The following is a 26,007-nucleotide window of genomic DNA, read 5'->3' as shown; positions in this document are numbered from 1 at the left end:
TGGGCCTTTTGTTATAATATTAACTTGAGAGAAAATACGTAGTTTGTGTTTAAACATGTTGTAACTACAGAGCGTGTCTATAAGTACTTCAATAGTTAAGCTTTTCATTTAAACTTCATTTATTCTGATTGGTTCGCAATATTATTAACGACTTATTTAAAATCTTATTAACCTTAATTGTATTCATTCAACCAAAACTATTATTTGTCAGCTGTTTTTAATCATATATTTACAATTTGACTTCCGCAGAAGAAGAGTTACCAAAACTCTTGTATATTGAAGTTTATATCCAACCAATGCCTCCCTATTGCAATATATTACCTAACATTTATTAACTTTGATATGATAATTACAAAATCATTATTTAAAACTCGAATTTTGTAACTGTTTTTGTTAAAATTAGGGATGCATAAACGTCACTAATAGAGGTTGAAATTATCAGGAACGTTATTAAAATAGCTTTACTATCTACAAAACTCTTTTAATCATTTTTACTACTAACAACTCCACAAAATTCATTTTGTAAACTTATTTTCCAATTTGATCTCGGGCAAAACTGTTTTTGCTGTTGTATGAAAACTCACCAAATGATTCAATAATTGACCAAATGTTCACTATTTGATGTGTTGTTTTTGTCCTTGTGGTTTCAGTCGTGAACCTTGAACTGAAATGTTAAAAGCAAAAAGTGAGACATGGAAAAAAATATATAATAATTGAATAAAATCGGTGAATCTGTGCCGAGAGTGCAGTCCCGGTGGTTTGGCTCTCATAAATAACAAGAGGGGTATGACTGGAAGTATTTTAATAAAAAAAAGTACAAGTGTAAAAGGTAGAAAATGTTGTTCTGATGATAAAATAGTCAAGAAGAATCCTACATCGGCATTAATGTGAAGCAGACGAGGACGTCCCCCACGTGGATCTTACGATGGATGAATGTCCATGGATGAAAAACCACATGGTATTTAGGTCCAGATCTTTTGGGGGTGTCCCCGTTCAGTGTCCCGCAGCATGAGTGTCGCTCTCCTAGGTGTTGGACTTCAGCGTCATACTTTGAAAGGGTAGTCCTCTAAGAAGTGTATCAAGGGTCTGGGCAGCGGCAGCTGGACTGGACTCTCCGAGTGTCTGTTGATCACCAGGCGGGTGAGGTGCTGTAAAGACGGTAGGCACTCCGGTTTGTACACGGCCCGCTTAAGTTTCAGCACCACCGTGGTCTCCTGGATGGTGCCGGGTCGGGGTTTGGAAGGGACCTGCTCTTCTACCATCCCCTCGTCCGCCGCCCTCTCCGACCCCATGTAGTGCTGCACCAGGCTGGGCACGTTGGGGAAGGAGGACAGGCTCGGTCTGGCCGGGGATATGGAGTCCAGTAAAAACTGCGTGCCGCTGTACTGGATCCGTATACTGGTGGGACCCCGAGCTGTCCGCACTGATAAGGTCAGCATGTAAAGAGGGTGGCTGCTATTCCGTACTAGGAAGGCTCCTTCAGAGGCCTCTTGAAGTGCAGAGTGGGCCTGAGCTGCTGATATGGCTCCCCAGTACCATCCTACACACACACACACACACACATTTGTCAGTCACCGGGTTCATCAGCTCACTTATTCCACAATTTAACTCACCGGAGTTTTCCAAGTAGCAGAAGTTGCTGGCGATGGCTCGGAGGTCTTTGGTGGGGTCCCATAGCGGAGGGGTGCTCTGCAGGCACGGGGAGTGGGGTCCGCCTTCCGTCCGCATGCCACGCTGAGGTTCAGTCGACGGAACCGCAGGCAGGAGGGATCTGGAACTGGAGCAGACGATTATTGGAACAAAAGTAGAATCAAAAAATACATGCCGTGAAGGCAGTGGAGCGTCGCAATATACACCACTTTAATGACACAAATACAACCTGTTTAAATAATAATAACATAACATTATATATATATATGTTTTTATTTGTTCAGGCTTTTCTTTGATTTTCTGGAACTCCTGTTGTGTTATCAGTTTTATCTTGACCTTTAAAGTATATACTTTATTGAATATTGTTTTGATTGTTTAAGCGCTTTGTGACCCTGGTCTGGAAAAGCACTATATAAATAAAAATTACTTACTTACTTATAAATATATATATATATATATATATATATATATATATATATATATATATATATATATATATATATATGAAGCTGATTTTATATATATATGAAGGATGAACTTGTGCGTCTTATCTTATTTTCCTGGAAACATTACCTAATTAGAAAACAAAATGTTCCCTCAATGTTCCCACTTGACATTGTATTTTCACAGTTTTAAAACGAATCATCCGCTTTTTTTAAATTTTATTTTATCCGCTTATGTTCGCCTGGTTTTAAGAACACGGCTCTAAAAGTTATGCGCCACCATTATTTCGCGACGACGGCCGTGTCAAAAAACATCTCAAATTAACTTTAAAAAAAAATGGGAAAATAACACAAAGAAAAGGATATTTTCATGTAACAAAAAAAGTAGAGACAATTTGGAATTGTCGGATCCATTAAACAATTATTTCACCTTCAAGTATTTAACTGTTTATTTTGTAAATGTTCTTTTTTACTGACATTGGAATATGAATATAAACTGATTCGTACGAATATCGTGACTCGTGAGTCCATTTTAATATCGTGTGTCCTTTTGTTCTAGAATTATGGACTCGATGTGTAAAAAAAAGCAGTAAATAACACAGATTGAGACTCACCTCGACACACAAAGAATCATGCTATACTGTGATCGTCACGACGATCCTTCCGATCAAACAAAGGTGGAAGAAAAGAGTCCTGGCATGTGTTGAAAATAAAGTCCGCTTTGTTTTTGGCGATAAAAAGAACCTTTTTTTGTTTTCAGTGACAGGTTTCAAAAAAAGAACGGAGCAAAAAACAACATAAAGAAGGAAATTGTGAGCCGCGCTGCCTCTGGAGTGTGTTGGGAGTAGAATGTGTCCAAATGTGTGAAGGACGAGAGTATAAACGGCTCGGCTTATAAATTTTACAATTTCCTAGAAGTCTATTCTGAGAACTCCTCACATCACTGGCTGCTCTGACGTCACCGAACCGAGAGCCGCGGCTCAGATCTCACAGCGCCGGCGGACGGGGTCTCAGGCGAGCGTCTGTCCGGAGCGTTAGGATCGAGAAAAAAGGACAAAATGGAGAGAGAGAACCGAAGTCCAGTAGTTGTTTCGAGGCAGGTTTTGTGGTGGTTGTGTCGCCGGGTCCCGGTTCCGAGCTTCGCTGAACCGGCTTTCATTCCCAGGAATCGCACTTTCCAGGAATCCTGAGCGCTTGACTCCGCCCCCTCGGGCGGAGCCGGCACTCGCTTCATTCTGGGAATTGAGCGCCTCCACATTAAAAGTAATGGGAATCCACACACACGCACGCACACACACACACACTCGCAACACACACAGCGGTAATTTCCACTTATTTCTTCTTCTTCGGACCGACTGGTGGTTTTCTGGGAGGTTTTGTTGAAAACTACTGCGACCTGGAGAACAAGTTGCTTTTTTAAGTTGTGTGAATGGGTCAAAGGTCATCCTGTGGATGTTCTTCGATTGTTCGAGTGACATTTGTGTGTGTGTGTTTTGCACGCTAAAGTGGAAACACGCAGGTCCCCGGCGTGTTGCATATAAAGCGAGGCTCCTAACGCAAAACAGCTGAAATCCTGAAGCATTTCTAAGAATGATGGAGGTTTTTATTCTGCGAAGGCCTTTATCTGCGTGAGAGGATGTTTAAGAAAGAGAATCATAAGGAAGCCTTTATATCTTATGTTGGCATGTGTGTGTGTGTGTGTGTGTGTGTGTGTACATATTTAACATAAAGAATGTCAGGCAGATTTCCTGGAACATTAATCGACTCGTGATGTTATGATTTGTGTCTTTTGCCAAGTTGAAAGTACACAAGGACGGATTCTGAGAACAATAAATTCCGTCCATCTGGATTGTTCGCCCTTTTCATTTAAATTATGGGATATATTTCGGGTCATTTATCATGTATAATATTTATCCAATTATCTGGGTTTTCTTTTCAACTTTAAATACTTAAAATAATGATTTACTTTTTGCCTTTCTGTACTTTCATAATCGCTCTTAGTGAATATCAAACCGTCTTAGCCCTCAAGTTCCCTTCTTGTTCAAGGATATGAATTCTTTAAAGTATATACTTTATTGAGTATTGTTTTGATTGTTAAAGCGCTTTGTGACCCTGGTCTGGAAAAGCGGTATACAAATAAAAATTACTTACTTACTTATAATATGTGTTTTATCATTACACTTGTGTTTTATCATGTATTTTATCATGTGTTTTATCAGTACACTTCAGTATTGTTTTGATTGTTTAAGCGCTTTGTGACCCTGACCTGGAAAAGCGCTATACAAATACAAATGACTTACTGACTTACTTACATATAAATAAGTTGTATTTAATGTCATTTAATTTGTGCTCAATGTGATTAAATAGAGGAAGGCTCTGCTCAGTGAAGATCTCATTATTTACTTTATTAATTTATTAATTTATTAAATTCATAGAATCATTATAAGGATTATGTAATATTGATGTTTTTTTCCTTCTTCATTTTTAAGCTTTCTGGAACAACAGGAGTTCCAGAAAATCAGAGAAAAGCCTGAACAAATAAAAACAATTTCATCACAGATTACCTCGAGGGATTCACCCTGGTGCAGTGAGGTTCCTCTGCCTCAAACATCTGCACACATCTGCACACTGACTGCTCTCTGCTCAGAACACTGGAAAAAGAGAGCAACGCCTCGTGTCTCAAAGCCGCCTGTCACTCGATCAAATGTCTCTCAGAATCGCTCAGAATTGCTGCTTGTAAGGACTTTTGTTTTAAACTTGTTGACTTGTGATCTCAAACCAGACAGAGAATAAATATTGAGATTAGTTGGTCTTCTTCATAAAATTGTAGGTAGTAGGTTTGAAATGTACATTTTAAGATATTTAATCAACAGGTTGAATCAATATCTGAAAAAGATGTCACAGCCTAACTTCAGTTTAATATTTTTACTATTGATAGATAACACTAAAAGCATGAGACAACATTCAAGAAACATCTTAAGACGTTTTTATTTGTTCAGGCTTTTCCTTGATTTTCTGGAACTCCTGTTGTGTTATCAGTTTTATCTTGACCTCTAAAGTATATACTTTATTGAATATTGTTTTGATTGTTTAAGTGCTTTGTGACCCTGGTCTGGAAAAGCGCTATATAAATAAAAATGACTTACTTACTTACAACATAAAGTATATTTAACTAAAGTTAAGAATCGGAACAAAAGGTGTATTTCACAGATGAGCTTCATATAACAAACTAAATTGTCAATATGTGATTCATGATGACGTGTCGTTACTTAAACCTTGTTTTCTGAAGATAAATTCAAATTCTTAAAACTGGCTCCTAAGAATTTCATTGACTGTCTCCGTTCACTTAGCACCGCTAACTACTAGCACCACCAGCATGTTTACGGCGGTGGCTAATCCACTTTGCTTTGACGATTACATTTTCTCAAACCAGACGCTTTTCCTTAACTCTATTACCGATAATAAATCTCACCTCTCCGACTCTACACAGAAGTTTTTGTTACAGGAAATTTAGTATCAAGAAAAACAGTGTTGGTTGAGCTAGCACCTAGCCTAGCATGCTACTTAGCTTAAACAGGAGGTATTTCCAGACCAGCGGACAGTTAAAACGTATTTTGGGCGACAAAATAAACTTCCCTTCAAAAGATAAGGTTGGAATAATTTGATTTAAACTCAGGTTTTTCCCTGGAAAGAAGAAGGTTGTGTAATTTTAAGCAGGAACAAGCTGATCATTTATGCTTTATTGGATAGAGATTATAAATCTGTTGATCCACAAAAGCATAACAATCTGCTTTTCATGACCTCCAGGGCAGTTAATGGAATAATGGTTTTATTTCATTTTAAAAAAAGAGCAAATATTTAATGCGAGATCACGTGACCAGTACCAACATAAAAACCAACAATTTCACAGTCAAAGCAAAAATTTATTGTGCATTTCCGAAACCTTTGAAAAAATTCTGACACAAAACCTTGGTTGTTAGTTCAATGTGTTGGGGGTTCCAGAACCGAAAACTCCCCTTTTTTTTGTCTGAGAGGAGGATGTTTTGAAGGTCCAGATGGATTGTTCTTCAGCTGTCCTGCACTGCAGAGCCCGATGGACCCTTGATCAGACGCTTGTGTCCCCTTTTTCCTGCTGGACCACGAGGTTTGGCGAAGGCCTGCTTGTGGGCATGTTGCTTCGGATGGACTTCGTCGTACAAAAACTCCTCTGTCAGCTCGTCTCCGTTATCAATCTCCAACTACACACACACACACACACACACACACAAAACATTTAATTCCACTTAAGAGTAAAAGGAAGTCTGTGTGAAGTGCAGAACACGGTCATCATTCATCGACACACGGTCCGTTTGTGGAATTAATTTGAAAAAAGATGAAATCTTTGAAATCTTTCGAGAAATCTGGCGCGACAATAAAACACTGTCAAAATAATGTCTTTATAAATCAGATGGAACCGATCGAGTGTGAAGGAGAGACTGTCCTGGGCAGCGACGACACAATCTCCCGAAGGGAAGTCTGTACCTAAACCACTTTATTACGCTCAATTGTCAGTGTTTTTTTTTTTTTTACCTTTTTAGCAATTTCCAGACAGTAGTCCTTCTCCAGCTCCTCCAGGAGTCGACTCTTGCAGCTGGAATACAACATTCGCTCCTTGATGCTGCAGCTGTAGCCAGGCATGGAGTAGATGAAGACTGCGGGAAAAACAAACCATCTTCACCAGTTATACGTTGTTTTGTCGAATATATTATGATATTAAACATATTCCTTTACATCACTGATCTGATCCAGCCTTACACCCCAGCTCGGGCTCTGAGGTCTGTGGATCAGAATCTACTGTTCCTTGATTTTCTGGAACTCCTGTTGTGTTATCAGTTTTATCTTGATCTTTAAAGTATATACTTTATTGAGTATTGTTTTGATTGTTTAAGCGCTTTGTGACCCTGGTCTGTAAATGCGCTATATCAATAAAAATTACTTACTAACTTACTTTAGGATAACATGCAGACATATAGACCTGGCCGTGAACTCTACAGTGCAGGTGAAGCCAAATCCCAATAAATATGTGTGTTTAAGAACCCGCATGTGTGCGAGGGTTGGCACTCTGCACTTAAACCAACATTTATATATCAATATTAAAAGGCTAAACATTGAAAAATATTGAATTTTAGAACCTTTAAATACAAATGAAACCTTGCAATATAGAAGTGATTGAATTTAAATTAAATAATCTTTAAAAATCTTAATTAAAAAAATCCAAAGTTTCAACATTTCTATGCGATTTGAAGTCGAGCGACGCCAGTGGACTAAAGTAGTGTTTAGCCCGACGGGAGACCACATTTCCCATGAGCACTCGCTAAACGTCGCAAAGGTTGTCATGTCCTGGATTGTAGCAGTTGATGAATTTTCTGATTCCAGACTTCCATTGATGAATGAAGGATGATACCGATGAACCAGATTGTGGATAATAATATATGATATGACGGTTTTGTAAATAACATAACTTTAACCTTGTTTTTGTACCCTAATCAACCCCCACCACCACCACCACAACCAGTGCGATATGTAGCATGTTCACACCATCCTCAAGAACTTTTACAGTGAAAATAAAAATCACACGAAACACCTCAAGTCACAGTATATGAGTCATTCAACTAGTTTTAAGTTGATGTCATCACAAGTTATTTTAACAATATTAAGGTAACCAAAACTACCCAGAGCTGCTTTAAATATAAACATTTCAGATTCTTCCTGAGACACTTGTGAAAAAACTGAACCAGTAGGTTTTTAAAACTAAGCAATTCAACACGCAAGTGAGTGTTAAAATGAATCCAATTGGTATTTGTGTCAATATAACGAAGATAAAAGTCATTCTTGTATGAAGTTTGGATAATTTCATCCTAAAATCATGTTTAGTTTCTTTCAGTTCCTGTTTCCATAATCCTCCTAATTCAACACGTCCCTACACAAACCCGAGATGAATCTGAAAAACGTGATTAAATTTAGAATTAATTCTCACGTTGTTTGAGTAAAAACATCATTTATGGAGAAAACAGTCTGAGTTGTTTTTGAAGAATCAAATGAAGCGGACAGGAAAGGATTCCACATTCCTACGTCTGTATTTACCACAACCAGCGCTGCCGAAATTATCTGATGCCTCCGTTCAGGGATTCATGAAGATCACGTCGCGATAATCCCGGAGGAGATTATTGAAGATCGTAAGAACGTCGTACCTACAGACTCGAGGTAGTCTCCTTCGTGAGAGTGTTTGTAGAGAAAGAGGTGGTATCTGGGAGCATCTTTAGGGACCCTACGGGGGAGTTCTCGCGTCTCCGTGGAGTTGGTGTGGACCAGCTCGATGGTCTCCTTCTCGACGTCTAATCTCTGAAAAGGAGGCACAGAAACGTCTTCAGTCGGGGACGTCGAACGTGGCGACTCAGAAGTGGTCTGACCAGCTGGATGTAGTTGATGCGTTTGCTGGCGAGTTGATGGAGGGCTCGTCGGGCGGATTCCTGCAGAGGGAAGGCCAGACCCTGGAGCGTCTGGTGCTTGCTCTCCAAGCTGATCTCTGTTGTCCCCTGCAAGGGGAGCCAATGTACATTTTCTAATGTAAAAAATTTAGATGAAAAGAGAGTTTTCGTACAAACAGACACTGATGAGAACAACATTTCTTTCTATGTTGTATTCAATATGTATACATATAAGTAAGTAAGTAAGTCATTTTTATTTGTATAGCGCTTTTCTAGACCAGGGTCACAAAGCGCTTAAACAATCAAAACAATATTCAATAAAGTATATACTTTAAAGATCAAGATAAAACTGATAACACAACAGGAGTTCCAGAAAATCAAGGAAAAGCCTGAACAAATAAAAACGTCTTAAGATGTTTCTTGAAGGAGTCAGTAGATCCATCAACTTTGATATAAATCAAATATCCTGTCATCTTCAAGTGCCAGATCATTTAGGTGACAAACATTTGTCTGTTGACAAAGTTGGTTTTTCTAAACAGGTTTAAAAATTTTAGGCAAAAGTTCTTGTTATTTTCTTTTGTCCCACAAAATAAATCATATTGACATGTTTTAAACCATAGAGTCAAAGAGTACAAAGGAACTCGTGATAAGCCTTCACGTACCTGCTTTACTCGGCCCTGTCGGAGAGAGAATTGTACAAAGTTAAACAACCAAAGGGATTAAGACGCTTTACACCTCAAGTGCGAGTGTTTTGACCTCTGACCTCTGTTATTTTGATCCTCCGGAGCTCCTGCTCCGCCAGAGTCAGCGGCGCTGGACCGGAGCAGGACGACACGTGATGCTGGTAGCCCAGCAGACAGATGTCCTCCTGCAGGCAACACGTCTTCACTGACACCAACGGCTCATAAAAGAAGTCCTCGCTTCACAGTGTCTTACCTCAGACGTGCCGAAGAGCTCGTACTTGATGTGTCCGCCGCCAAACTCCTTCTTCACTGTGGCTCGCGTGGCAGCGTAGAGCATCTTCTGTTTCACCTGAAACAGTAGAGATGGATTTGAAGATGGTGAGGAAGATGAAGTTAGTGATGAAGATTATAATGACGAAGATAAAGATAAAAAGAGGAAGATTAACATGTAATGAAGAAAAAGATGATGATGATGATGATGATGATGATGATGATGATGATGATGATGATGATGATGATGATGATGAAGAAGTTGGTGATCAAGATGAAAATGATGATGATAAAGATAAAGAGGAAGATAAACATGTAATGAAGAAAAAGATGATGATGATGAAGAAGTTGGTGATGAAGATGAAAATGACGAAGATAAAGATAAAAAGAGGAAGATTAACATGTAATGAAGAAAAAGATGATGATGATGATGACGATGAAGCTAAAGATCAATGATTAAGATGATAAGAATGATGATAAGAATGATGAAGAAGTTGGTGATCAAGATGAAAATGATGATGATGAAGATAAAGAGGAAGATAAACATGTAATGAAGAAAAAGATGATGACGATGAAGCTGAAATCAATGATTAAGATGATGAAAAGAATGATGAAGAAGTTGGTGATCAAGATGAAAATGATGATGATAAAGATAAAGAGGAAGATTAACATGTAATGAAGAAAAAGATGATGATGATGACGATGAAGCTGAAATCAATGATTAAGATGATGAAAAGAATGATGAAGATGATGATGATGAAGTTGGTGATGAAGATAATAATGATGATGATAAAAATAAAGCGGAAGATAAACATGTAATGAAGAAAAAGATGATGATGAAGAAGTTGGTGATGAAGATAAAAATGATGATGATAAAAATAAAGCGGAAGATGAATATGAAATGAAGAAAAAGATGATGATGATGAAGATAAAGCGGAAGATAAACATGTAATGAAGAAAAAGATGATGATGATGAAGATAATAATGATGATGATAAAGATAAAGCGGAAGATAAACATGTAATGAAGAAAAAGATGATGATGATGAAGACGTTGGTGATGAAGCTAAGAATGATGATGATGAAGATAAAGAGGAAGATAAACATGTAATGAAGAAAAAGATGATGATGATGAAGACGTTGGTGATGAAGATAAGAATGATGATGATGAAGATAAAGAGGAAGATAAACATGTAATGAAGAAGAAGATGATGATGATGAAGAAGAAGTTGGTGATGAAGATAAGAATGATGATAATGAAGATAAAGAGGAAGATAAACATGTAATGAAGAAAAAGATGATGATGATGAAGACGTTGGTGATGAAGATAAAAATGATGATGATAAAGATAAAGCGAAGATAAAAAGATCAATGTTTAAGATGAAGATACGAATGATTAAGATGATGATGATGAAGAAGTTGGTGATCAAGATAATAATGATGATAAAGAGGAAGATAAACATGTAATGAAGAAAAGATGATCACGACGATGAAGCTAAAGATCAATGATTAAGATGATGATGATGAAGTTGGTGATCAAGATAATAATGATGAAAAAGATAATGAGGAAGATAAACATGTTGATGAAGAAATGATGATGATGATGATGAATTTAATAAATAATGAGCGCTGTTTGTTAACAAGTGTGTATCAATAGTGAATACATTTACAATAAAGTGAGGATGTTAAAGGTCTGACGGTGGAGGATTGTTCAGTTATGGTTAAACAGTTAAACAGTAGCACTGGATCAAATGATGAAATGTTCTAAGTGGATAGAGATGAACGGTGAGTATCCTTCTTCATTCATCTGTTCTCTTGCATTAACTCTTTCAAGTAGACTAGTGATCACTAGTCGAAGGTCACCTTCTCTGAGGGGCTCCATGAAGATTGTTCATGTCTTATTATTATGCATGTGTGACGAAGTGTATTACACTGTAACTGCAACACAAAGTTAGTGAGTGACATGACACTAACACAGTTGAATAGAGAGCTGTGATGTCATGCTGTCACATGATCTCACTAAAGGCCAAGGTTAGAGGAAGTAGGCTTCCATTCCCAGCTACCAAGGGCGAGTGATGAGGGACTCCCTGGACATGTCACCAGTCCATCAACTGCTCATACAGATCACACACCTATAGCGAAGACTCCAAAACAGAGAATATCTCCGGGGTCGACCTTCAACATACCGGTGACGGGTCCGGAGACCAGGAGATGAAGATCCACTCGTAGCCCAGTGCATTCTGGGAGTCCAGGCGATACAGGACGTAGCAGGGCTCCTGCTCGTCCAGGAGTGGAAGCAGACATTGGTCATAGTCGCGGTCCCAGCTCTGGTCTGGCTTCCTGAAAGCCCCCAGCACCAGCTGCTCTGAAAGGCACACCATGACTCATCACATACCTCTTTGGTTGACCACAGCGGAGTCCAACGCTCCGGCCACCTAGACTTGTGCGATAGTGATCCTATCTTTCAACTGCTGCTCCACTAGATCTGTTAGTTTGCTTAAACCCTCACTCGTCTTAGACTCCAATCGTCTGGACGGCCGACATGAAGTTCTGTTCATCTTGTACATAATAGTAGTTTTGAAATGTTGCTGTACAAAAGTAACAGAGAAAAGCTGTGTCTTTCATTTCTGAGAAAACGGATGAAATAAATTATTTATTATTATTATTTTAAAACCCAAATTGGACTTACTTTAGAAATTTAAAAAATAAGACAAATATTTCCACACACTTCCTTCTTTGTGAACTCCTGACAAAAAATAAATAAGGATGTTCATGACATCATTTTAAAAACCAGGACATGATGATGGCGATGCATTGGGTGGTGTTGTTCGGGGGGGGGGGGTCTAGTTTCTATTCTGAGCTTCGCCACATTCCAGCTCCACACGCCAGCCTATTCTCTCCTCGTCCACGGGATCATCAATGAACGGACAACATGTTGCGATTAAGAAACCATGAACCTGAGCACGTTTGAGTGACAGGACGTCGGTGCTGAAACACTCCAAAAATAACGTGCGAGGAGAAAGTGCTTCTGGATGTTGTTGTTGTTCCAGAGCTAGTTCCTGGAAGAACGAAAAAACACTTGAGGGGAGACAACAATAATGTTGAGGAATTAAGGATTCACTGGAAGTCACACGTGCAAAATTCCCGCTGCTCTCCGCATCCATAAATATCAAGCGATGAAGAATTGGATCTTTCTTTTTCCAAATCCACCGCTGACATGCCATCGGGCTCATGAGGAAACGCTTTAAAAACATCATGAACGAGTTGAAGCCTGTGATGCTGACCGTGTTCCAGAAGGATGAAGACCATCATGAGGTGAAGTCGTCTGGTATTCAAACACCATCCGATTCATTCACTGGTCACGATACCCTTGACTTTATATTCAGGTGTATGACTCTCTCTAGTGCGCTAATGGCTACATTATGATTATGAGATCATCTAGTTCACACTCTGGCCTGTTCTAAATTTACTTTAATGCTTTATTTCCTCTCGGTCCTCGCAACAGTTGATCATAATTATGTCACTAAACATTTTAGTCAACGGTTCAATGAAAGAAGCTATACATGACTCCGTAAGTCAATGAATTGCTTCAAGGTCAAAGTGGCGCAACCGATATTAAACATTTTCATGTTGTTCTGAAAGACAAATGTCCTTGTTCTCCATAGGGGACAAAGATCTATATTGAGCTTTAGACAGTTTTATCTTCATGCCGATTCCGGTTATACTGCCTCAGGCTTGTTCGTTTTTTTTACACACTGGTGGATTAGGATCAGCACCTCTAGATGTCTGTTATTGGAAACTAGGTCAAATCAAGCCGTGTCAAACGAGGGAACATCAATTAGCAAAGCTAGCTACTCTAGGATGCCTTCCTAAAAAAAAAAATGGACGCAATTAATTTGTCTGAGACTAAATCGTTTTTTTTGTTGTTACAATTAATCTCAATCTCATCAGAAGACTTCCTTTAGTCCACATTCAAAATCCGAACCCATTGTGTCCCTGACAACTCTGATTTTCTAAAGAGTTCTTGAGATTCCAAATGGATCAGAGGGATCTTAAAAGATAAAAGCTGCCACGATAAAGCCCACGTCCACTCACCGTCTTGGATGCAGATCTTGATGAGGCGGACCGCTCCTCCTCTGGCCCGGGCCAGGAACTCCCGGAGTTCTGGTGTCACGAGTAAAGCTAGAAACATAGCGGGGTCAGCGGCCTGGTCCTGCCGCCGGGTGCTCTACGGAAGAGGGACGCCGATCACGGACAAAAAAAAAGGGAGAGTCCCAAACAGGTGGTCCTTCACGAGTCGGTCGGAATAAAAAAAATAACACAAACTTCTCTGAAGAAAAGTTTAAGATTTGGAGATTGTAGAAGCGTGGGCTCTGAGAGAGGCAGTGTGAGAGGACATTGCTCAAGTAACTAGGACAGTATCGTGTGGACAGAGGGAAACCTGATCGCCTCGGACAAATTTAGAACCCAGTGAGTCTAGTCATGGGTGCTGGGCTTATGACACCCCCACCCCCAGCCCCCCCATCACCATGATCAAGGGTGAGCCAACCGTGACCTGCAGACCCAGTTACAAGCCTGAGAGCTGGTGCCAGAGTCAGGAACCTGCATCATAAATAATCTTTCCTCATCAAACCGATTCCAGACGAAACACACCAGCGACAGGACGAGCAAGAAATATTTTCTCAACATCTGCTGGCTTCCATGGAAAACCATTTTCCTAAAAGGGACGTGTGACAAAAGGAACCAAAACAGTCTTCATTGACAAACTAAACAAGTATTTCTGTGATGGAAAATGATTTCATAATCTTGTTTTGAACTTTCTCGTGTCACTGACGGCTGCAAAATATTGTGAAATATGTTTTGATCGCCTCAGTCTGTAGGCTCACGTCTTCTAACTTATTTGCCAACTTATAATCAAATCATTAGACATTACAAAATATAAATCACAGATGAAGAAATCAAATTAAAGACACGCGTTTGTTCCTCAATTCCTTTCATATCCCAATGATGAAGTTACAAAATGTCCAAAAACATTTTTTCACAGAATCATTTAATGTTAAATACAAATATAAAAGGCAATAGACAAAATGTTCTAGTTGAAAAAAACATATTTACAATGACAGCCCCACCACCCCCAGTAATGTTCACAGAATCAGGACACGTGATCCTGGTGTATTTCTTCAGCTTCAGTCGTCGATCGTTGGGAGCCAGAAGGCCTGAAAGTCAAAAACAAAAAGGCCATCAATGTTTGTTTAGATATGGTCGGTTAAAAAAAAACAACTTAAAAATTGGGTTTAATATGTGATAATTCAATTATCATAATTCAATACAGTTAAGTAGTTAGGGTTTGAGAATGTAATGGCCAAAATCTAGTCAGGTTTCTGATTTACTTTACACTCTGGACTTCACCCACTGGTTTGGACACCCCTGATGTAAGGTGACTTAGTGTCAGGTTTTGAAATATTAGAGAAGGAACCAGCTGGAATCAGAAAGCTTACCATGTTGGAGCAGGCACTTGCGAACGTCATAAACTTGGGGTTGAACTGTAGGCAGGTTATGGGTCCCGTGTGCTTCCCGTCTAGCAAAGCGACTTTCATCCCACTCTCAGCGTTCCACACATGGATCTTTCCATCCTCGGAACCTACGAGAAACAAACTTTTATAGCATCCGAGCTTTGAAGAAGTCAGAAAAGCAAGTGTGTTGTTGAGACGGCAGCTCACCGATCATGACGAATTGAGAGTCAGGCGTGAACGACGCTTCGAGCGTGACACCTTTACTGTTATTGTAGCCCTGCAGGAAAAAGCAGATTCCATTCATGACGACTCGCTAACATAATCATGTCACAGCTATTATTAACCTTTTCAAAACAAACAAGTTATTTCCCTTTCCAGCCTGATTGAATCCTGTGTCACGGCAGTGATTGTTTTTAGGAAACGCTCTGGTTACACCATCTTGCACTTGTGACGAGAGCATATGTTCGTCGATCATTTCAGAAGAAGTAAGTGCCAGTTGGTAGAAACAAGGTGGAACATCTCACCCCAAAAGAATGCAAGACGGCCCCTTTGAAAGCATCCAGGATGCGAAGAGCGCCACCATTGGTAGCGAGAAGGATGAGTTTCCCGTCGTTGCTAAACTTCAGTCCCGTCCACTCACAGGTTCGTTCGTATTGAAGTTTGAATGTAGCAAAAGGACCCTGAAGAGAAAATTATCATTTCAATACACATGAATGCAAAAACTAAAACTAGGTGAAAAAGTATTTTTAAATGTAAATTAATTCTTAAAGTGATAGTTCACCCAAAATTCTAATGCAACTCATTTTCTACTGTCGACTAAGGTTTAGTGTTAATTTCAGAGAAATCCGTCCCTTTTGGGAGTTATAGGCAGAAATTTATCTTTTTTTTGACTGTTGGTAACTAGTCTCACTTTTGAACGTCATAATAAGACACTTAAAAACATCCAAACACCTCCATACTGCTCGTCTTTTTTGTCCCTCTGGTTTTGACATAAGAGAAATGGTTGTTGTTCAGAAAAAAATAAAATCTATATTTTAAGCTTGGTTTTAGCTGAAGCTAAATGGCTAACATGCTACACAGACAGGAATCACTCCAGGCAAGTATCGTGTGACCTCCCAGTGTAGACAGATCACTCCTAAATGACAGATTACTCTTAAAATAATCCAACCCTTAGTGAGGGGGAATAGAAAATAAGTTTTAATTTTGGATGAACTATAACTTCAATGGAACCTAATACTGATTAACTGGCAAGGAATTGCATTTAATTTTTACTCATATGGAGTTTAATTTACAATCATGATTGTTTTTTGAAAAAGTTTGGTGCAACTGTTTTTTTTAGTAAAAAAAATCCAAAGAGACTCTGAATTAAAATGACTACATGTGTTCCTTTCATTCTTCTCACCTTGTCAAACGACCGTAGATCATAAAGTTTAACCATTTCTGAATTTATGCCAGCAGAAAAAATGAGACCTTCCGGGTCAAAGGAGCAGACCGGTTTGCCCTGCAAGTGCATGAGGCCCTGAAATAAAGCAAAGAGGTCAGTGAACATTCATGCACAGGATTGAAACGTGTGCAACACTTCATTCTGAAAACACTGCAGCAGACAATGGTGAAAAATAATCGAGGACAATTTATTGGTACTTTCCGAGGGTCTCATCTGCCAAGTTTAATGACAGATGCTGTCTTCACACATTACAGTTTTTAGTACTGAATAAGACTGTTGATCAGCAATGTCAGACAATTCATTTGTTTAACTACATACAAAGTTAAAATGAGGTGATGTGAAGGATGCAAAACTTACATTACATAGGTAATTAACGGAGACAACAAAAAAGAAAACACAAATGTAGGATGAAAAACTTTGTGGTTTGAGAAAGAGAGATGGAAGAATTTACATTTTTAATGCGCTCTTAGCAAAAAAATAGTTCAGCCTGTTAAATATAATGATATTTTCTTTAATTATTATTATAATCTCCATAGTGAATCTACTGTCTGCTGTGAACTGGAAACCCAATTTCCAGAAGATCTCCAGAGGGATTCATAAAGCTCATCCATCTCTGACATAGCTTTTGTTGTTCATAATTACATGATTGAAACAAGTTGCTTACCTGACAGTTTGGCGATCGTAGATCCCATAGTCGAATAGTTTTATCTAAAGAACCAGAAATGAATGTGTCATCCACAGGAGACATGGAAAGAGATGTGACTCTGTTCAATAAAACAAAGATAAAAAGTGTCATTTAGGGGCAGATATGAACTCACACTAACAAATAATTGACCACTCTTTGATCATTTTTTAAATCTCACCTAAAGATAACAATTGATTTAATATGATGTATTGATAACATGTAATCCAGCTACACTGGGAGCATGATGTGTCAGAAGAGTGATTATTGTGTACTTTAAATAACAAAAATACAATTAATTATCAAAAGTTGACCGAATTTCTTACCTTTTACTGTGCCCAGGAAAGTAGCGGATGTATTTATTGTCGTGTAGTGACAGGTATCTGATTGTATCTTTTAAAAACAATAAGAGAAAGTTAGAATGACGTTTACAATGAATTAAACTGCGACAATTTAGAATAGAGAATCAACAATTAATCGGATATTTTGCCTTTAATAAACCCAGTTTTAAAGACTTCGATTCGACTGGAGTAATCGGTGACTCGACAGGTGAAAAGACTCACCTTGGGCAAGGCAGTCATTTGTACAGTTAGCTCCTGTATGGGGCAGAATCACAGACCCTAAAACTGTACAAACAACTACCTCAGACCAAAGAGAGCAGCGTCGTCATGGTATCCAGCTGGCAGCCCCGAGATCAACATGTTGTACATTTTCTGCTTGTGAATAATGTGATGTTGCAAAAAACATACCATCTATTTTGTTGGAGCTGTAGACCACGGTGTTGGCAGCATGAGTGTATCTGATCAAATCCACTCCATACTTTTTACTGTAAAGAGTCCGTTTAGGTCTGGGGGAAAAAAAAGAAGTATATTTGTAATAGCTTGTTTTTAACTTTGCATGCACATAAAAAAGCGTGCAAAATTTAAAGCAACCAATGTAATTTTTTTTTGATGAGAATTCCATAGATTTAAATCCATTATGGTTACAACGGCCGCTTCAACCTAGATTTGCTAAATGCTACAAAAAAAAAGATTAAAGCCAACCAAAAACCACAACCAATTGACAACATTTATATTATTAAAATAAAATAAAAACAATTTGCTGTAATATTGATGATCCTTTTTTTAAATCAAGTACGTTTTAGCAGGCCTCACTACCTAGCATAGCATGTTGCTACCGTTAATAACAACGGACACGGGCTAAGACGGTTAGCTTACTTCCCCTCCTGGCAGTCGTATAACACCAGTGAGTCGTCGTCGCTGCTGGATATAATCGTTTCGCCGTTCGAACTAAAATCAAAACAATTGATTTTGTCGGAGTTTTCTCGAAACACCTTCGCGACCCTGAAGCTCCGCAGCACATTGTCCGTTAGCTTCATGTTAGCCTCTCGGTCTTTTTGAGGGGTTAGCACGCCCTCCTCACGATGCTAAGCTACTATACACTGCTGCACGTAGTACCCTATTCATTTATTTAGTGGGTGCAAAAGCTGATCCCCCGATACCAGGATATATTTCGTAAAAAAAAGAAATTTAAAGAATTTCAGTTGAGTGTGGAGGGAAACACAGCGCCTTCCCTACGTCGGTGACTGACGCGCGTTTTCGTGCGATGACGCAGACTACAGTCCCAGATCACGTGATTTGCGCGTGTTATCGCGAGAATTGCACTTTGTGTTTACATTATCGACTAATCACATGTACTATGGACGACACGTTGTCGCAGTACTCCTCAGCCAGGTTGGTATATATTGGTCAAATACAGCAAGTCGTTTTTCGTTAACTTTCACCGTCAACCCAATCGTAATTTATGAGCGTAATGGTGTTATCAGGACAACCTTTCACACTTTTGTTTTCAAGGGAGGATGTGTGAAATAAAGCCTTTATTTTATATATAATATACCAAATTGATCAGGGGCGTTTATCCAAACATTTATGTAGATCATTAAAGCCGCATATATACTTATATAACAAACTTCCCCATTCGCTAAGTTGTGTTATCTTGGAACATGTCTGCATTATTATAAAATCATTTATTTTGATTTCTTAGAAAAACCAGAACATTTAATGCAGATCATTGTGTGTGTGAAGGATCATTTGCACCAACACGAATGCACAACAAATAATTATGGATGTTTTATTTAAGTTTCAAAACATTTATTGTAAGTAAGTAATTTTTATTTGTATAGCGCTTTTCTAGACCAGGGTCACAAAGCGCTTAAACAATCAAAACAATACTCAATAAAGTATATATTTTAAAGATCAAGATAAAACTGATAACACAACAGGAGTTCCAGAAAATCAAGGAAAAGCCTGAACAAATAAAAGATGAAGAATTAAGATGTTTCTTGAAGGAGTCAGTAGATCCATCAAGACTTAAATGTCTGATCCAGGCCACACAATGGAGTTCATTGCTTTCCCGAAGTGTTGCGTTATATGCTCGGTCAATCATTACACACAGGGTACACAACCCCATTCGGTACACTGATTGTTAAGCCGGAGCGATCTTTGACGAATATCCACAAGATTTAGAGCTCCTTCACAACTCTCACAGGTATGCGGCTTCAATTGTTTTAATGGTGTTACCTTAGCTGGTTAGGTTTTCAGTATTCAAATGTAAGTAGCAGAAGTACTTATCTTTGTATTACTCCTAATATCATTGGAAATGGGTCTTTACATGTAATAGATAAAAATGTTAACAATTGTTTTCACTGACTTGTGTAATTAATTCCTTTTCTTAAGGAGTTTCTTCTCTGACCCGGGCTGTCTATGGCACGTTTTCTCTCCCCGCGACGACTCCAGCCTTTCCTCCCGTTAGTGGGGAAGTGGCCCCCTAAACACCGCAAAATGTCACTGGATTGTCGAGCCAGAGAGGTTTTTGCAGCTGCGGTGGAGTCCGTGCAGCCGGACGCCGTGGTGCGACAGAGCGTTCGGCGCGAAGACGACAGCCTCACCGTCGACGGTCACACGTTTTCGCTCAAGCACAACCTGCACCTGGTGGGTTTTGGGAAAGCTGTGCTCGGAATGGCGAAGGAGGCAGAGAGAATCGTTGGCGATCATTTGGTCGACGGAGTGATCAGCGTTCCACATGGGATTCAACAAACACTGAAGCTGCACGGAAAACAGTGAGTTTGGCCACTGGGTTTTTGCTCGATAATTCAAAGATCAGGAAGAATGTTATTTAACCATTTCACCCTCACTTTAGGCATTTGTTGTTGAAAGACAAAAGTCTCATAAAAGTGATGGAGGGTGCCAGAAACAATCTGCCTGATGCCAATGCCCAGCAGGCAGCAAGCATGATCAACAAGCTCGCACGTAATTTGACAGAAGAAGATTTGCTGCTGGTGCTGATTTCAGGTATTTGAAAAGCTGATTTTGTTTGTTATCACATAGATTTACTTTTCCGTCATTCGTGGAAAAACAATTTTCAGACTAAACAGAACGTCTTGTCACAGGTTATGTTTCAACACACAAGACCAACGTTCCTCGTTTTTCTGTTGTTCAATTTCCATGCTGCTAACTGACAAGCTTAGTTTTATTAGAGACACAGGGTTATACTATGTGAAGGCTTCATAAAGGTGATCATAGGTTGGTAAATATCTCCCTATGAGAGACAAAGAAAGAGTAATCCTTACAACAGGACGCAAATATTGTTTTAAATTGCTTAAAGAATTAAGTTCCTACTCTCCTTACTGGATCAAAATTGTTATTCGTATAAACACATTATACATTTTGGTGTATCTTAACACCAACAAAAAACAGCTTGAATTCCGTCTTGCCCTCAAAATGGTGAGAATTTAGGATTTTACCCTAAATTATATATGTATATGAAAAAAAGTAACAATAATAGTTATTTTTTGCGTTTACTTTAGCTAATATCATTTGCTAAATTAGCTGTAAATGTAAAATAAATTGAATAAATGACTGTGTTAAATATGCAGGTGGAGGGTCTGCACTGTTACCAACACCAAAACCACCCATTACACTGCAGGAGAAATATGACGTTACCAGAAAACTTGCCGCTGCCGGAGCGACTATCCAGGAGTTAAACACTGTACGTCGTGCTCTGTCGTTGCTGAAGGGTGGTGGACTCGCTCAGAGTGCTTATCCAGCTCAGGTGTGTATAGAATTGTTCCGTCAAGTGGCTCACTCCTTACAGCACCTTCTTTTTTTTGGCCCACAGGTGATAGCTCTGATACTGTCAGACGTCATCGGGGATCCACTTGATCTGATAGCAAGTGGGCCCACAGTGTACAGCGATATTTGGCCTGAAGAAGTTCTGTCAGTTCTTGACAGGTACAAGGTTCTGGAGTCTTGTCCTGTCTCTGTGAAGGATGTTCTCAGAACGCTAAGGAAGCCCCGTGTAGAGAGTGACGCGGCAGGGAATAAGTCCGATAACGTCCTCAATGCTGTGATAGGTTCGAACAGCATAGCCCTTCAGAGTGCTGGGCAACGTGCAGAGGAATTAGGTTTTTGTCCCGTTATTTTATCACCGGGAGTGTGTGGGGATGTGAGATCCGTGGCACGTCTCTATGGCCTTTTGTCACGATACGCTTGCTCTCCAGAGGAACCTCCGGCTGAGACCGCAGCAGAACTTCTGGGGCTGGGATCAGAAGTCGGAGTGGAGAATCGGGATCTGCTCCGTACGATGCAGGTTTTGAATACGTCGCGTTCCGAAGAATGTGGTCCAGTTTGCCTCTTAGCAGGGGGTGAGCCAACAGTGCAGCTCACAGGGAAGGGTGTGGGAGGTCGCAATCAGGAACTGGCATTGAGGGTGGGCGTGGAGCTCCGAGATCTGCGACACCCCCCACACGGTCCGGTCTTTCTCAGCGGTGGAACCGATGGTCAGGATGGACCGACCGATGCGGCGGGAGCCATCTCTGACGGAGGCTTGTACGAAGAGGCTGGGACGCAGGAACTGGATATCAAAAACTTCCTCTCCAACAATGATTCCTTCACTTTCTTCTCACGTCTCTCTGGTGGTCGGCGTTTGCTCGTCCCTGGTTTAACCTGCACAAATGTGATGGATGTCCACCTGCTGCTGATCCCATCAAAGCCTATTAAGCTCAAATAAGCTACTTGGAAACGAGATGACCTCAGTTAAATAAACTGTGTTTATCCACCTTTTTATTTTATTATTCCATATTGTGCCAATACAACAGCTTTTTGTCATATAAGGTCCAAGTAAAAATCTTTTCTGCAGATATGATCTTATGTGGATTGTCCAGAATCCTTTTTAAAACATGCACTATGAATTTAGAGAGAATTTAAATAAATACGAAAGAACAGAATCTTATTTTCAGACACAAGCTCTGTACTAAACAGACACATACTCAATAATTTTTCAACCTTTATTTGTGTACAAAGCAAATATTATAAACCATTTAAAGCTTTAAAAACAAAGCTTGAATAAATAGTTAGCTTCTTCTAGTTAAAGTAATGCCATTAATGCCTAATGGCTTTTATCAAGGCTCATCCAAGTCCACTTCAAGTCCCGAGCACACTGGCAGGTTTAAATAAATGAGGCAAAAGGGAAGCGATCCAGAAAAACAAGGCCTGCAAACATGACCCCCTAATATAGGCCAAAGTGAAACGTGGTCAGGAAAGATCCATCAAGTTCGTTCTGTCAAGGTGCTTTTTTTTTTCCTTCAATCATGGTGTAAACTTCAGTACAAGATAGATCATTCAAAAATATTTATACCTAAAATACTTCCAGCATTGATTGGACGGCAAAGACACAAGTTAGTCCCTGTGAGTTTTCGGGGTGTCTCCTACGACTTGTTCCCTAGAAGGTAGGAAAGAAGAACAATGTTCACCAGTGGAATTTTCCACTAAGCTTTTAAGGTTGTCGTTTTTTTTATTTAATTTTTAATCATTATTTATTTCAAATTTCAACAGTAAAATCTCTCCAATTATTTCAGGATAATAGTCAAGGTCTTCATGAATCATAACCCAGTGGAATTTTCCACTAAGCTTTTAAGAGTTTCATTCTATGATATTTAAAATAAATGTGTAGTAATTGACAGATTATAATGATTTACCCCATAAAAGTTTAAGATAGATTTCCGCTATAGCACTATTAACACAATTTAAATTAGTTAACTCGTATTGTTGGTTAAAATAAATAAATGGAAACATAATAAATATAAATAAATGATATAATCATTTAGTCCAAAGAAAATAGAACAGGATTGCATCAGGTTGAATACATACAACATAAAACATTATTACTGTTAATAGGAATAACGTTGTGATGAAAGAAAGACTCCTACCATGCTCTCAGGTCAGCTGTGTTCTCTGGGGTTCCACCATTCTGCCCTGAACCTGAACGCAACACAAACATGAGCTGTTACCTAGCCTAGCTAACACCGACTTTGTCCGTCCAAAATCTATATAAAAACAATAGAAACGCTCACCTTGTCGATAATACATGTCGTTCACCGTGTTTCCGTAAACTTTCCAGGCGAAATGGATGGCGATGAGACTCACAATGAGCCAGCTTAGTAGTATTTTGAAGATGGAAACTCTCATGTCGTTAGCGATCCAGTCGTTCACGAATTCAGAAACAAACGACAAACAACAGTCGGCGATTCGGGACAGAAACTCGAAATTCCAAGGCTCCTCCATTATGAAAAAAAAGGTTAAATTGCTACTATTTTGCCAGAGAAGAAAATAAGCGTCATTTATAGAAAATCGCTCCTGAAACACATTTCTCACTTCAGATAATGTCACTCGGGGCTCGCCGTCTCTTCTGCGATTATTACGTACGTGACGTTGATGCAGAATAGGAACGTCACGTGTTTTTACGTCTGTAACGTAACTATGTTTTCGTTTACAAACCTCACACCTAAAGAAACACCTTTACGTTCCAAAATCATAAAATGTAAAAACACTTGTGCTTAAAGTATTTGAACTATGACTATTATATAATATTATACTATATATGACATTTCGATCAAGAATTTAAAAAAAAGTTGGTTCGCTCTTACTGTACCTGCACCTATTATAAAAACTGTTACTGGTATTGTCAATGTATTCATTAGGAATTATTATTATTATTATTATTATTATTATTATTATTATTATTATTATTATTATTATTATTATTTTCACTCCCTGGTTTTATCATGGGATTGAATGCCTTTATTGTCATTATACACGTGCATTTTGAGATAACGCCTCTCCACTACCTGTGTAAAGAATAAAGTAACGAAAAAATGCAAAATATGAGAAATATAAGCATAGAAGTACAGGGCACAGTTCCAAGAAGGTCTCTTAAAAATAAATATGCTGGGTATGAGTATATGAAAATATATAAATATATTGTACATATGATAAGGTAAAGGTAAGGTAAGGTAAGGTAGAACTTTATTGATTGACATTGTTTTTTCAAATTAGCCACAGCAAATAGAGCAATTTTTTTCATAAAAAAAAATAATATTGTGATATTATACATTGAAGGTATTTTAAATCTATGAATAAAAGTATTCAAGGTGGTTATTGCCTTTAGGGGGGAAAAGTGGTTGAATATCTTTGTGCTGGTCTTAATGTACATGTAGCGCCTCGATGAGAGCAGCTGTTCTATGGTCAGAGCTGTGATGGGACCTTTTATCAATTCAACCAATGCAGTGTCATTTGAAATCTTGACAATCCTGTTTTTGTTTTGGGTCGGACTGATAGGAGGGGGCTCAGCACACAGCCCTGTCAGAAGCTGATTCTCAGCGTGCGGGTGGACGAGGGATGAGGGACAAGTTTCACAGTCTGGCGTTGGTTTGTAAAACAAAAAAAAACAGTTTCAGGCACATGGGAGAGGCCGAGAGTGTTTCTGTCTGGGGTTATTGAAAGCAGAACACAGCCTCAGTCATTTTTGATGTTCTGTACACACCCCACCATACCTCCTGTGTGTTGTTGCTGCACAGGTGGGACTCTATCCTCATTCTGTAGTTTGCCTTGGCTCGCTTTACTCATCTCCTCCGTAATTTTAGAATCTCTATAACACATTGTTTTTTCTCTTCCTATCTGTATCCTTAACACACTAACTTTTTTTAAGACTCACCTTTTAAAATGTATATACTGTATGTGTTCACTTTTACTTGTGTTTTATAGTTGTCATGTTTTGTATATTTAAAAAAAGTTGTTCAACTTATTGTATCTCTTTTAACATTTCTATGAACTTGTTTCCTTTGACGTTAGTTTAGCTCCTATTGGAATTCTCTGTATAATGCTTAACATCGATTGCCTGTTATTTTGCCTTTCTTTATATACCACCCTTTATATATAAATATAGATAGATAGATGGATGGATGGATGGATGGACGGACGGACGGACGGACGGACGGACGGACGGACGGACGGACGGATAGATAGATAGATAGATAGATAGATAGATAGATAGATAGATAGATAGATAGATAGATAGATAGATAGATAGATAGATAGATAGATAGATAGATAGATAGATAGATAGATAGATAGATAGATAGATAGATAGATAGATAGATAGATAGATAGATAGATAGATAGGTGTACTCTAAATAAAGCCTCTTGCCCAAAGAAACTAGGATAGGCTAAGAAACTCAACAACAACAACAGAATTCAAAAAAGTTGCAGATATGAACATATAAACATTTTTTCAGTGGGTTACATGGTGATGTAAGAAAATGTCCTACAACATATTATTATTGTTGACATAATAAATAAAACAATGGACACACTTGGCTGGAAGAACTTATTTCAAGGTGAACGTCTCAGATGGCAAGTTTATTACAGTAATACTGCTTTTAACCACATTTATGTTATTTTGTACAAAAGTAGTTTGGGGCTCGTGAACCAAAAAGTTTCCACATCTTCATCTTCATACTTTC

The 26,007-nt window shown here is 38.8% G+C and overlaps 5 protein-coding genes across 8 annotated transcripts; 1 reads left to right on the top strand and 4 right to left on the bottom strand.

Annotated features, from left to right (window-relative positions):
* Positions 1-785: 785 nt before the first annotated feature.
* On the bottom strand, positions 786-3,208 carry LOC148070396 (cytokine-inducible SH2-containing protein-like). 2 transcript variants are annotated; one of them, XM_087801337.1, is made up of 3 exons: positions 2,708-3,208; positions 1,614-1,777; positions 786-1,540 (listed from the first exon to the last, which is right to left on the bottom strand). In XM_087801337.1, exons 1-3 carry the CDS (start codon positions 2,725-2,727, stop codon positions 1,044-1,046), a joined length of 681 nt encoding a protein of 226 aa, XP_087657463.1. In that variant the 5' UTR covers positions 2,728-3,208; the 3' UTR covers positions 786-1,043. The 2 variants fall into 2 exon arrangements, with proteins under 2 accessions (XP_087657463.1, XP_087657464.1); XM_087801338.1 differs by having other exon boundaries at positions 2,714-3,208.
* Positions 3,209-6,145: 2,937 nt separating this feature from the next.
* Positions 6,146-13,778, bottom strand: twf2 (twinfilin actin binding protein 2). Of its 2 annotated transcripts, XM_087800507.1 has the most exons (9): positions 13,607-13,778; positions 11,698-11,876; positions 9,497-9,592; positions 9,324-9,428; positions 9,223-9,237; positions 8,543-8,668; positions 8,324-8,474; positions 6,663-6,784; positions 6,146-6,331 (listed from the first exon to the last, which is right to left on the bottom strand). In XM_087800507.1, the coding sequence occupies exons 1-9, from the start codon at positions 13,701-13,703 to the stop codon at positions 6,161-6,163; spliced, it is 1,062 nt and encodes a 353-aa protein (XP_087656633.1). In that variant the 5' UTR covers positions 13,704-13,778; the 3' UTR covers positions 6,146-6,160. The 2 variants fall into 2 exon arrangements, with proteins under 2 accessions (XP_087656633.1, XP_087656634.1); XM_087800508.1 differs by lacking the exon at positions 9,223-9,237 and having other exon boundaries at positions 13,607-13,776.
* Positions 13,779-14,542: 764 nt separating this feature from the next.
* On the bottom strand, positions 14,543-18,745 carry wdr82 (WD repeat domain 82). The gene is made up of 9 exons (XM_087800509.1): positions 18,368-18,745; positions 17,900-17,997; positions 17,477-17,543; positions 17,133-17,232; positions 16,427-16,543; positions 15,549-15,704; positions 15,232-15,301; positions 15,010-15,152; positions 14,543-14,727 (listed from the first exon to the last, which is right to left on the bottom strand). Exons 1-9 carry the CDS (start codon positions 18,526-18,528, stop codon positions 14,698-14,700), a joined length of 942 nt encoding a protein of 313 aa, XP_087656635.1. The 5' UTR covers positions 18,529-18,745; the 3' UTR covers positions 14,543-14,697.
* Positions 18,746-18,831: 86 nt separating this feature from the next.
* Positions 18,832-22,266, top strand: glyctk (glycerate kinase). Of its 2 annotated transcripts, none has more exons than XM_087800700.1 (5): positions 18,832-18,883; positions 19,886-20,268; positions 20,349-20,500; positions 21,085-21,260; positions 21,327-22,266. In XM_087800700.1, exons 2-5 carry the CDS (start codon positions 19,913-19,915, stop codon positions 22,215-22,217), a joined length of 1,575 nt encoding a protein of 524 aa, XP_087656826.1. In that variant the 5' UTR covers positions 18,832-18,883; positions 19,886-19,912; the 3' UTR covers positions 22,218-22,266. The 2 variants fall into 2 exon arrangements, with proteins under 2 accessions (XP_087656826.1, XP_087656827.1); XM_087800701.1 differs by lacking the exon at positions 18,832-18,883 and adding an exon at positions 18,914-19,697.
* Positions 22,267-22,476: 210 nt separating this feature from the next.
* On the bottom strand, positions 22,477-23,873 carry tcta (T cell leukemia translocation altered). Its single transcript, XM_087800892.1, has 3 exons — positions 23,560-23,873; positions 23,416-23,467; positions 22,477-22,928 (listed from the first exon to the last, which is right to left on the bottom strand). Exons 1-3 carry the CDS (start codon positions 23,768-23,770, stop codon positions 22,886-22,888), a joined length of 306 nt encoding a protein of 101 aa, XP_087657018.1. The 5' UTR covers positions 23,771-23,873; the 3' UTR covers positions 22,477-22,885.
* Between the last annotated feature and the right edge of the window lie 2,134 nt (positions 23,874-26,007).

Source organism: Callionymus lyra, chromosome 10, assembly GCF_982586985.1.
Source record: "Callionymus lyra chromosome 10, fCalLyr1.hap1.1, whole genome shotgun sequence".
Lineage (NCBI taxonomy): Eukaryota > Metazoa > Chordata > Actinopteri > Syngnathiformes > Callionymidae > Callionymus > Callionymus lyra.
The sequence above is the reverse complement of the archived record's forward strand: the minus strand, read 5'-3'. Positions and strand labels throughout refer to the sequence as shown.